We start from the raw sequence: 13657 nt of genomic DNA on the forward strand, positions 1-13657 counted from the left end.
TATGGTGGTTTTCATTTCTGTTTTCCAAAAATCACTAGGACAATGTCTAGCTTTCTGTGTGTGGGGAAAAAAATGGCAGAAGTAATGTGAGAAAAACTGTGGAATTAAAGCTGAGATACTAACAACCTTGAAAATTAAAATAGAGTGATCATCAAATCCCATCCTTAGTTTTAGACACTTGACATGTTTTAGGTAGCTTACATGTTTATGCTAATGATGATTTCAAGTAGAAAAAATTTAACTTTTATGAGGTAAAATTTGATAATTATTTGTACATTTTATGTACATTAATACAAGGAGTATTTTAAATTGTTTTTTTTTACTAGAGATGTGAATTGAATTTGTTGTTTATCTTTGAGTCAGTAATTTCACTTAGGTAACTTTGTACTTTTTGTCTAGTGAGATATTAAATAGTTTAAATAATGGAAGGGAAACTTCGTTCAGATTTTCAAAGAATTAATTACTGAATATATATCAATGAAAATAAGATTTTTGCCACTGTGGAGCTTACTTTCTAATGTGGGCTTTTTACTTCCTTTCCGTTTTTGTTGGTTTATTTGTTGGTCCTTGTACCAGTTACAGATACATCTTAATTCTTTATCTTTATAATGAGTCTGGTAGGACATATCCTTCCACTTCAAAAGTGCCTTGACTATTCTTGGCTCTTGGCTCTTTCATAAAAAGTTTAGAACCGATTTATATTTCTTTTTAATTGCATTTTCTGCCTTTGCATTTTGAAAAAAGTTCACCAGCTTTATTGAGATATAATTGACATATAATATTGAGTACGTTTGAGGGACACAACATGTTGATTTGATATGCAAATAATTGCAAAATGGTTACATAGCTTTAGCTAACACCTTCATTATGTCACATAATAACCATTGCTTTTTTGCGGTAAGAACATTTAAAAATTACTCTCTTAGCAACTTTTGAGTGTAAAATATAATATTATTAACTATAATCACCATGGTGTATGTTACATCCCTAGAACTTACTCATCTTATAACTAGAAGTTTGTACCCATTAAGCAACATCTCCCCATTTCCCTCACCCTTGACTCCTATAAACACCACTCTGCTGTCTGTTTTAATGAGTTCATTCTGCCTTTGTGTTGATGATATTTGTGAATTGATCTTGTATTTGAAAAACATACTAATAACTTCCTTTATTAAATCAAATAGTTTGTTTTCCAATTATTTTTTATTTTCTGTGTAGATACCCAGATTATATGTAAATAAGAGTGGTTTAATTTATTCTCTTTTAAATCTTTATGTAGTTTAAACGTTTTCTTCTCTTAATGTTCTGGCTACAGTCTTAAATATTGTAAGTTCCCCTCAACCCCCCAATCTAAAAGTAGACTGTTCCTTTGAAACCTTTCTAAGCCAAAATGGTGTAAAGTAAAGACATAATTACCATTAACTTATATGGAAAACATTTTAAGTTTTCCCAGACCTGAAAAATAACCTCACTTAGGCTTTTCTAATACCTTTGAATACATTTTACTAATGAATATACAAAATAAGTCCAGATAAAGAACATATGGTCATAGACACAGTTCCAAGCTATGGCAGCCTGATGCTGAGATGCAGAGTGTAGTCTCTGGGAAAGGAACTTCATGGTGTAACTTTCACTGTTTGGGGTGTGCCCTGCATTTATAACAGTCTATTGTAAACCAGATGCTGAACATGAATTTTACTTTGTCATAAACTCAAATTTCCTCTTTGGATTTCCCTAAATTCGCAAAAATAGGTACTAATATAGATCTTTTGTATAAGCAAAATGGTGTAATGTAAACCTTTGAGAAGCATGTGATACCTGTATGAAAGTAGGGTAGTAGGAGTCCTTATACTGGTATGAATTTCAAAGAGTATGAATGTGTCTAAGTATATTGCTTCCTGTATGGTTTTTGGTAGATTGTCTTAATCAGATGAAAAAAAAATGCCTTTTAGTCCAAGTTTGCTAAAATTTTCATTATGAATAGTTGTTGAGTGTTTTTCCTGTATCTGTTGAGATGATCAGATAATTTTTTTCTTCTCACATTTTAGTTAATTATTATCATTAGTAGATATGTGTTCCACTCTTGTTTTCCTGGGCATATTTTCCTGTTTGCAGAGAAACAGAACCAGTAGGGTACGTACATGTGTGTTTGTATATATGTGTATGAAAGTGATTTATTAGAATGAATTTGCTGTACACTTATGGCAGCTAGAAGTCCTAAGATCTGTAGTCCCCAAACTGGAGACACAGGAGTGCCAGTGGTATTTCCAGTCCAAGTCCAAAGAGCTGAGGAGCAGGAGAGCTGATGATTGATATAAGTTACAATCTGAATCTAGAGGCATGAGATCCAGGAAAACAAGTGGTATAAATTTTAGTGTCAGTAGAAAGCCTGAGAATTCCAAGACTCCAGTCTAGGGTGGTGGCATAGGAGCCTCTTGAATTTACCTCCTTCCATGAACACTCCAAATCCGCAACTATACACAGAAAAATTCCCGTTGAACAAAATTCAGAAACCAGTTGAGCAACTCCCGTATGCTAAGCAAATGAGATTTTTTAAAAAAATCTATTTTAAACAGGAAGGAATGGGTGAGACATACTCGCTATAAACCCCGCCTTGGCGCTGTGATGCATTATTTGGTAGGAATTCAGAACTAGCTTGTCCCTGAGGAGCAAAAGATTTGGATCCAATATCCAGTGCCCCAAGTTTTAATACTTCCACCTGAGGGATGGGCTCCCATAGCAACTAACTCTGAAAGCCAGTGGGGTGTTGTCCACAAGATGATAGCAAAAAAAGAACAGTTCATAACTAGGTTGCCAGGACTCCCAAGGACTCACCTTGGCTCTTCCTCCAGGGCTCAGCTCAGTGGCAGCAGACAGAAAGGCCTGTCTCCCAGCCTTTCCCAGAAAGATGCCTGTTTGCATTTTTTGGGGGGAGGTTTCCATTTTTTTAAAATTTAAATTCAATTAATTAACAGTGTATTACTTTTTACAGAGGTAGAGTTCAGTGATTCATCAGTTGCATGTAACACCCAGTGCTCATTCCATCATGTGTCCTCCTTAATGCCCATCACCCAGTTACCCCATCCCCCACCCACCTTTCCTCCAGCAATCCTCAGTTTGTTTGAGTCTCTTATGGTTTTCTCCCTCTCTGATTTTGCCTTGTTTTATTTTTCCTGGGTTTGTTTCTTTTAGGAACCAGAATCATGCTCTATGTATTGTCCTTTGATGTGCTTGTTGGAAATGTTCTCAGCCTAGCATACTCCTTTTCTCCATTATATATTCCATAAAATTAGTGTCACTGGGTTGCTTCGTTCTGCTATTATAATTGTGCCCATTTTTGTGCACAAATGAGCTCAAGGGGTGGAATTTGAGGGAAAGAGTGTCAGTTTGAGTTCTCATCAATCTGAGGTGAAGGCATGTTGACTTGGCATTGAGCAGGTGGCAGGCCGTGCATGCTCACTAGGGCAGGAGGGCGGCTGGACTGTGAATTTGGGACCCATAGGCCGATGGCATGTGTGACAGGGGCATGGCTAGTTTGCTTTTAACTTTTGTTTTTCTGGGAACCTCTATCTCTCCTTCTATTCTGAATGAAAGCCTTGCTGGATAGAGTATTCTTAGCTGTAGATTTTTTTCCTTTTAGCCCTTGGAATTTATCATGCTGCTCCCTTCTGGCTTGCAAAATTTTTGCTGAAAAACCTGCTGATAACCTTATGGGGTTTCCCTTGTATGTCACTTCTTTCCTTTCTCTTGCTGCTTTTAAAATTCTTCCTTTATCACTACTTTTGGCCATCTTATTTACCTTGTATCTTGGTGCAGACCTCTTTGGGTTGGTTTTTTTTGTGTGTGTGTCCTCTAGATGGCAGTCACAAAAGCTGGATGACTAGATATGTGCTTATGCTCCTTTCATGGAGATACTGGTGAACCACAGTGGGGCAGAGGGAATACCGCAGGCATGTGCTAAATGAGAAGCCTGATCTTCAGGCTGCAGGTTTTGTTCCCCATTTTTATTGAGAAATAATTGACATACATCACTGTATAAGTTTAAGGTTGTATTTGCATGTATTGTGAAATAATTACCACAGTAGGGACTGCCATCTAAAGGACATGCTGGCTATGATGGCCACTGGGGCTTGCATTTCTGGGTCCCCCAAAATAAAGTTTTTAACTGACTTTTTCCCCCAGGGGTCAGCACAGAGACAGCAGTTAGAAATGCCCATTTCTCATCTTTCCTAGAAAGAGGCCTTATTTGCATATCTTAAAAACTACTGATTAAGGGTCAGGCTTCTAATTTAGTACATATCTAGGGGCTAGTTGTGAACCTCCCCACAGACTGGGGAGCCCTCTGCATTCTCCCTCTAGCCAGATCTAATTCAAGAGTATCAACCTGCAAAGAGCTCTTGCACACATTTGGTGACTTAGATTTTGTGCCTGTTGCCTAAAGGAGGCATCTTTTGATCTGGCAGTGGTGGCCAACAAATCTTGAATTGCTGTTTCCATGGGACCTTAGCAAGCAAGGAAATACTTCTCAACCAGCTATCACCCCAGGGCTCAGCACAGCAGGAACAGAGAGAAACACACATCTACTAGTCATTTCCTAAGGGAAGCTCTTTGAATACTTTAAAATATATGGCTTCAGGGTTCAGCTTCCTATCAGCCTAAATCAGTGTGCTGACTGAGATCTTCTTCTATGGGACACTGATAGTTCTTGGCCTACCTAAGTGACTAGGAGTCTCTAAGAATGAAGAAGGTTATATTTAGAGAGACAACCAAGAACTAGAGCTGAATAATAAGGTTCATCCCCTACAGAAGACTATTCTGTCCAGACTGGGAGAGGTGGCTATTTTATCTAATGCGTAGAAATCAAAACAGAGAATGAAGGGAAATTGAGAAAGAGAAAGAAATGTGTTCTAACCAAAATTATAAGATAAAATCCAAGAATCTGAGATAAGTGATTTACCTGATAAAGAATTCAAAATAATGGTCATAAAGGTGCTCACTGAAATCAAGAGGACAGTGCATTAATAAAGTGAGAATTTTAACAAAGAGGTAGAAAATATTAAAAAATACAAAGCAGAGATCATAGAGTTAAAGAATATAATAACTGAACTGAAAATTTCAATAGAGGGATTTAATAGCAGACTAGATGAACCCTAAGAAAGAATGAGTCAACTTAAGACAGAGCAGTGGAATTCATCTAATCAGAGGGCAAAAAGAAAAAAGAGTAAAGATACTTTAACTGAAGATGCCATCAATCAGGCCAATATTTGTATTGTAAGGGTACCAGAGGAGAAGAGAGAGGGAAAGGGGGTAAAAAGCTTATTTGAAGAAATAATGGCTGAAAAATTTTATAACCAAGGGAAAGAAACAGATATTCATATTCAGGATGCCCACAGAATTCCAAATCAGTTGAATCCAGAAACTCAAACTGAGACACATCATAATTAAATTGTCAATGGTTAAGACAAAGGAAGAATCTTAAAACCCACAATCAATTTGTTATATATGAAGGAACCCCCACAAGACTGTTAGCAATTTTTTTCACAGAAACTTTGCAGACCCAAAGGAAGTGGCATGATATAATCAAAGTGCTGAAAGAAAGCAATTGGCAAACAAGAATAGTTGACTTGGCAACGTTGTCCTTAGGAACTGCAGGAGAAATAGAGCTTTCCAGAGAAGCAAAAGTTGAAGGAGTTCATGACCATTAGACTAGCTTTGAAAGAAATGTTCAAGAGACTCCTTCAAGCAGAAATGAAAGAATAATAATTAGTAACTGGAAAACATACAAAAGTACAAATCCCACCAGTTAAATTCATAGTACTCAAATGTTTCACTGGTGGTAAGTAAATCATTTATACATCTAGTACGAAGGCTAAAAGACAAAAGTAGTAGAAATAGTGACCCACCATAATAATTTGTTAATAATATATAAAGTAAAAAGATGTACATTGTGAAATTCAAAAACCAAAATGGAGCAGAGGAGTAAAGAGTATGAAAACCTGAGAAGCAAAGAGCTGATGGTGTAAGTCCCAGTCTGAGTTCAAAGACAGTGGAAGACTGATGGTCCAATTTGAAGATAGGCAGAGGGAGTGTTTCTCCCTTACTCTGCCTTTTGTTCTTTTCAGGCCTTCAACAGATTGGATGAAGCCCACCCATGTTGGAGGGGGCAGTTTGCCTCAAGCAACTAATCTCCTTCAGAAATACTTTCACAGACATGTCCAGATAAATGTTTAACCAAATATTTAGGTACTCTTAGCCCAATCAGGTTAAGATATAAAATTAAACATTACCCCATGTCACCTTGACACCCATATACATCTCCTTAAACTATTCTTGATCTCCAAATAAAGACAATAACAAGGTCATAATTTTGCCAAACTTGATACAGTTATCCACTGTACAACTGAAAATATGTTAACACATTTCCCAGAAGATGAGGATAATTCTTAAATTTAAACTTAAATTTAAGTATTTACATTTACTATGATGTAAAATTAATAATATTTAAATATTATGTTATTTATCCATTACATTTTATGTTACATGATAAGGGAAAAAGGAAGGGAAGGAAACAATAATATTTGCCCAGTAGTCTCTCACACACACACACACACACACACACACACACACACACACGTACGTTTTTATAACAAAATGAGGAAATAATGATTGCAGTCCTTGTTTTTATTACTTGTAATGTGACTAGGTGGTATAAGTAACTACCCTTTTCTACTACCCATTCTGTATTTTCTTTGCCTTCGGCAAGCACCTCAGCCGGTTGTGGCTTCTCATCTGGTGGAATGACCCAAACCTTCATTTTTGAAGGATCTGGGTCATTAATAGCCTTTCCTGGTTTGGGTTGTTGTAATTTTCCATTGGTTTTAATAACAGGGCATGGTAATACTAAGACGTAGCCTCAGAGATCTCCTGTATTCCAGACATACTCTTCCTTACCTCCACTGTGGCGAACCAGTCCAGTCTCCACTTGGTAGTCAACATCACTCATCCCAGCTAGCACAGTAACTCCCTCTTTGCTTGTTGACTCAGAAGCATGAAGAATCCAAACTGACTGAGCTATAGTCTTAAAGTTTCATTTCAATGGAATAATTGTTGTGTCAATGGAATAAATGTGAAAGGATTCCTCCCTCTGGAAAAGACTTCAAGGCCAGCAAATCGTAAGGTCATGGGAACTGGAAACAAAAATTTTGCTGGTGGTCTTTATAGGTAATAATGTATGCTGCCACTACTGTTCTACTCCTTGATTTCTGGAAATCCTATTTGTGGGAGAAACAGCACCATATATTGGATGTTGATTCACAGGATGTGTAATTGTTCTGGAAAACCTTGTCCCAGTTCTACAAGGTATTTCCACCTAGTTGGCATTGTAACTGGATTTTCAAAAGCCATTCCCACCATTCTGTCAAACCAGCTCCTTCATAATGGTGGGGAACATGTTAAGACTAGTGCTCGTGAATTCTTTAAGCATTGACCCAGTACACCACATCCTTTGCTGAAAAGTGTTTTTTGATCACAAACATTGCTGTATGGAGTACCATGACACCAGATAGGCATTTTGTAAGTCCACAGATGGTAGTTTTGGCAGTGGCATTGCATGTGGGGACAACAAATCCATATCCAGAGTAAATGTCTATTCTAGTAAGAATCATACCCTTTCATTTTCAGGATGGGAGTGGTCTTAATGTAATCACCTTATTGCAAGGAAGATGGCTGATCACCCTGGGGAATGGAGCCAGTTCAGAAACTCAGTGTTGATCTTTGCTGCTGACGGATGGGCACTCAGCAGGGACTATAACAATGATCGCATTGATTAGTGGAAGTCCATGTTACTAGGCACTGCATATCCTCCATCCCTCCCACCATGACCACTTTGTTCATGAGCCCCATTGAATGATGACAGGGTTCTATTTTTCCCATTGGGAGTTCTTCCCATTGGGAGAATTTCCCTTCGCCGCTATATTTAAGTGATGTTCCAGAAGGGGACTGCAGTGCTCCAGGCTGTTAACTTTTGGATGGTGCCTGCATATCATGCAGGATGGTATGTAAACCAGGGCCTGAGTCTTCTCTTTTTCTGTTAATTGATCATGAAGAGCTCCCAAGAGGTCATAAGTGCAGGGTAGGAGGGAAAGTGAATTCTCCCTCATTCTACCTTTTGTTTTATTCAAGCCCTTTAATTATGATTTTTTTCTGTTATGTTCATGAGTAAAATATATATGCAATTTTACTTTCTTTTCTGCCTTTTTTACTTTTGAAACCCAGGTTATACTAGCCTAAATATATGAATTAGGGAGTATCTGTCTTTTTGTGTTCTTTTTAAAAGTTGTATCAAATTAGAATAATCTATTCTTTGCATGTTGGGTACAAAATTACAGATGAGGTAAGGTGGTTTGTTTTTGTTTGCTTTGGTTTTGTTTGGGTTTTGATTTGTTACTACTGATTTAATTTCTTTAAAATTTATAAAACTATTCAGGTTTTTTATTTCTTCTTGAGTCAGCTTTGACCATTTGTATTTTTCTTTTAGAAATTTATCCATTTCACCACAGTATCATCATATTTGGCACAACATTGATCATGGTATTTTGTTATTATCCACGATGTGTTATGGGTAATTTCCTAAAATATGCTGTTCTGAACCCTAATTATCTTTATAGCTGAATCTAGTCTGGTTAATTTTTTTCATCCATATTAATTACTGTGGTAAAACATACATAACTTAAAATTTACCTCTTTACTTATTTTTAACTATATAGTTCTCTGATATTAAATACATTCAAAATGTGCTGTCATCATCACTGTTTATTATTTAGAAGTTCTTTCATCCCAGGCAAACTCTCTACACATTAAGCAGAAACTCTCCAATCTCTTTGTGTTCCTCTACTCTCCTTTCTATCTCTATGAATTTTCTTATTCCAGATAAGTCATATAAGTCGCAGCATACAACAGCCGTCACTTTTGTCTGGCTTATTTTAGTTAGCATACTGTTTTTAAAGTTCATTCATGCAGGAATATGTATCAGAACCTCTTTCCTTTTTATTGCCTAATAATACTCCATTGTATGTATATATTTTGTTTGTTCATTGGTTAATGGAGATTTTGGTTATTTCTACCTTTTGACAATTCTGAATAATGTAGCTACTATGATCATTGGCGTACACATACCTGTTTGAATCCTTGTTTCCAATTTTTATTTGGAGGTATATACTCAGGAGTGGAATTGCTAGGTCAAAAACTCATTCTGTGTTTACCATTTTCCAGAACCACCCAACTATTTTCCACTGTGGCTGTACCATTTTGCATTTTCTTCAGCAATGTACAGTGTTTCCAGTTTCTCTGTATCCTAGCTAGTATTTTCCATTTTGTTGGTAATAGCCATTCTTCTGGGTTTGAAGTAGCAACTCAATGTGGTTTTGATTTGCATTTCTCTAATGACTGATTATATGAGGATCTTTTCATTTGCGTTGGCTATTTGTATATTTTCATTGGAGACGTATCTGTTCAATTCTATAACCCATTTTAAAATTGGGATTTTTTTCTTTATTGTTGTGTTATAAGAGTTTTATAAATATATTCTGGTTATTCATCTATGATTTTCAAATATTTTCCTATTCTGTGGGTTGTCTTTTCACCGTCTTGTCCTTTGATGTATGAAAGGTTTGTAATTTTGATGAATTCCAATTTATTTATTTTTTCTTTTGTTGCCTGTTATTTTGGTGTCATAGTTAAGAAACCTTTGCCAAATCCAAGGTCATGAAGATTTCCCAGTTTTATTTTAAGAGTTTTATAGTTTTAGCTTTTTAATTTAGGTCTTTGATCTGTTTTGAGTTTATTTTCATATATGGTACAAGGTTAGAATCCAGCTTCATTCTTTTGCATGTGGATATCTTGTTTCCGTGCATCAGTTGTTGAAAAGACTATCTCATACAACTTGGTTGTTCCCTTATCAAAAATCAGTTGTACATAATGTAAATTTTTATTTCTGTGCTCTCTATTCTGTTCCATTTGTCTGTCCTCAGACCAGCATTACATTTTTTGTTTTTTCACCAGTAGCCTCAGGCAAGATAGGCAAAGTGCTTTCACACATATCAGATATCACTGTGCATTTGGGTCCTCAAACTGATTTTCTGCCTTGCTTGTGGTCCCAGCATTCTTTGCTATATCTTGAATACAACACTTGATGAAATCCAGATTATTGACTACTATGAATAATTAGATGCCTTCAGAATAAATTTTGGCTCCAGGGCTCTCGTATCCAGGGAAACTGATTTTCTCATCTTATCAGCCTTCTGTTTTATCTCCGACACTGCTGGTTAAAGCAAACTGATTAAAGCAAACTAATTTGTTAATATAGTATTGTGCATTTTCAAATGTCATTTACCAGGAAGGGATTCTCTGCACATCTGGTCTACCATATGAAACTTGAGAAAAGTACTTTTAAGATCAATAATCCATTCTTGACAATCTGCTTGTATATAATTAGAAATGATAAATTATGGCATTTATATACATTTTCCTAAGAAGCTTTTCATTTTAATTACATTGCATGCTTTTTTAATTTTCAAAATGGCTATTAGTATGTTACTTTATTAGTACTTTAGATACAGTAACATGGTTTTCTAGTGGCCAATATTATGAAGTAGTTGTTAATATTTTTCGTTTGAAAGAGTAAGTGCCCTTAAAAATGACTACAGAGATCAAGAAATAGCATAGCTAACACTGTATTCTCTTTGGAAGTTGTAGCTTGTTTGGGAGAGATGTAATTCTTTGTCCATAGAGAATTGTACATCCACTCTGTTATTTGAGAGAAAAATTTGTACTTTATTAACAGATTATGATAATCAATATCTTTCACTTTTTGCCTTTCTTAGTTTTACAGTCTTTAATATTGGTATGCTTAATTTTTTTTTTTTTTGGACAGGTTTTCTTTAGGTGATGCTAGGAGGCCTCTTCATGAAACGGCACTTTTGGTAGAAGATGTGGTACACACGCAGTTAATTAATCTGGTAAGAGCATGTATAATCTTACTTGATGTTTCTCCATTCCGCTTATATTGCAATTGCAACCCAACACGTGTTTTTAAAGATTGTATTTATATATGAAATTTTTTATTTTGTCTGCTGGATTGAGGTGTAATTTACATAAAACAAAATTTAACCACTCTAAGTACGTAATTCAGTGAGTTTTGGCAACTGAATACTGTCCTGTGACTATGAACACAATTGTGATATAGAATATTTTCAACATCCAAAACAGTTCTCTTGTGCCCCTGGGTAGTTAGTCCTTTCCCTGCTTCCCTGACCCTCTGGTAACACTGAATTGCTTTCTGTCTCTATTAGGACGGTTTTTGTAAAATGCTTTCAAAACTTTCCTGTATTGCACTTTAGACTTATAAAAGGGCTGCACAAATAGTACATAGAATTCTCAGATACCTTTCATCTTCCTCTGTTAACATCTTAACTGTAACCACAGTACAATTATCAAAAACAGGAAACAATGTTGGTATAATATTTTTAAAGAAATTACCGACCTTATTCAGTTTCCATCAGTTTTCTTTTTAATATTCCTTTCCTGTCTCAGGATCCAGTCTGGGGTAACACATGTAGTTAGCTACCTTGTCTTTGTAGTCAGCCCTTTCCTAGGATAATTCCTCCATCTTTCCTTGTTTTATGGCCTTTACACCTTTTTAAACATGCCAGAGAGTTGTTTTATAAGACGTTCTTCTTCTTTCAGTCTGATGTTTTCTTATGATTAGAACGTGGCTCTACATTTTTGCCAAGAACACCATGGAAGTGATGGGTCCTTTTTGGTGTGTCACATCAACATGGTCATGTTCTTGATGTTTTATTTATGATTTTAACCTTGATAAATTGTTTAAGGTTGAATATATGCTGAATTTTTTCACTATAATGAAATTACAAGTTTCTTCATTTTGTAATACATAACTTGGGGGAGGTATGTTTTTGCGGGGGAGGTATTTTGTGACTCTGCAAATATTTTCCTTCTCTAAAACTTTTTGCCTATTTATTTTACCATTTGTCAGTGCATCTTGTCTGAGACCGTTATGACTGTTGGTATTTGCCTAATAGTGGTTTTCTATTTCCTGCTTTCCTTTTTATATTTTTTAATTGCAATTATTCTTAAAGGAGTATCTATCCTTTATCACCATTTATTTATTCAGTTTTTAATATATATTTGTATGGACTAATGTATATTTAAATTTAACCTTAAAATCATTCAGCTGTTATATCATTATTTATTTGTATTGCTTAAGTTGTTATAATGTTGGCCATTAGTTACACTGTCATGTCCTTTTCCCATTTGTCCATTAGGGTTTTGATCCTATGTCCCATATATATTAGAGATATCAATCCATGTAGTATATGATACAAATATATTCTTTCAGTGTGTGTGTTATCTCTTGACTTTGTTTTTATGATTTTTTTAGGCATACAAATATTTTAATTTCAACAAAGCCAAATATATCAACCTTTTATTGTCTTAGAATTTTGAAACATAGTTAGAAAGACTTACTTTATACCGAATTTAAAGAGGAATTCACCCATGTTGCCTTCTGGGACTTGTATGGTTTCCTTTTTAATGTTTAGGTCCTTAATCCGTTTGCAGTTTACTCTTGTTATCATGTGAGATGTGGATCTAATTTTATTTTTATCCAAATGACTACCCAGTTATACCATCATCATTTATTAAAAAGCCTATGCTTTTCCTAATGATTTGAGATGCCTCCTTTATCATATCCTGAATAAGTATATTTGAGATCTATTTATGGTTTTATATTTTATATTTATGGTTTTATATTTATATTTATATATTTATTGCCAGTGTTGTATTTTTCTATGCATATGATAATACATTTTAAATTATGTAACTTTTAATGGTGTATTTTAAAGATTGTTACAGCTAGACTCCTAAATTTTTCTTTCTGTGTGTTCCTGGTTATTTCTGTATGTTTATTTTTTTATATGAATGTTAGTATTAGATTTTTCTAGCTCCATAAAATACCTTTTCGGTGTCTTTATTGAAATTTCATGAATTTATAAATCACTTTAGAGAAAACTGCATCTTAAGAATGTTGACTCCATCTAAGAAAAGAGAATTGTCTTTACCTTTTTTGAAAACCACTTTTCTGTCTTTCATGAGCGTTTTAACATTTACCTTCTATAGGCTTCACATATTTATTTCATTTATTCCTTTGTATTTGATCTTTGTTATTACTGCAAATGGAACATCTTAAACTGAAATACATAAATCTATAGATTCAAGGAACTGAGCCAACTCCAGGCAGGGTAAACCCAAAGAAATGCATGTTAAAATGCTGAATACAAAGGACATAATATAAATCCTAAAGGCACCCAGATTCATTACCATAAGGGAACAATGACCTGCAAGACAGAATTTTCATTAGAAACATGGAGACTAGGTCTAAAATGAGCCTCTTGTAGGCAGCATATAGAAGGATCTTCTTTTTTTTAATCCATTCTAATACCCTATATCTTTTGATTGGTGCATTAAGTCCATTTACATTCAGAATTATTTCTGAGAGACATGAATTTAGTGCCGTTGTGTTATCTATAGCGTTGGTGTTTCTAGTGATGTTTTCTTGTCCTTTCTAGTCTTTGTTGCATTT

At 35.1% G+C, this 13657-nt stretch overlaps 1 protein-coding gene across 6 annotated transcripts in view; it reads left to right on the forward strand.

Moving 5' to 3' along the window:
• Positions 1–13657, forward strand: part of SUPT3H (SPT3 homolog, SAGA and STAGA complex component) — a 534939-nt gene that overhangs the window by 253394 nt on the left and 267888 nt on the right. For all 6 annotated transcript variants that reach the window (XR_004383209.1, XM_032862033.1, XM_032862030.1 and 3 more), the window contains exon 3: positions 10931–11015. Coding sequence is in view for 5 of the 6 variants with exons in the window: in XM_032862033.1 (XP_032717924.1) it covers positions 10931–11015 (85 nt within the window). In the remaining variant the exon portion in view is untranslated. The remainder of the gene's footprint in view (positions 1–10930; positions 11016–13657) is intronic.

The sequence above is a fragment of the Lontra canadensis genome, unplaced genomic scaffold (assembly GCF_010015895.1).
Source record: "Lontra canadensis isolate GAN:19392208 unplaced genomic scaffold, GSC_riverotter_1.0 scaffold23, whole genome shotgun sequence".
Lineage (NCBI taxonomy): Eukaryota > Metazoa > Chordata > Mammalia > Carnivora > Mustelidae > Lontra > Lontra canadensis.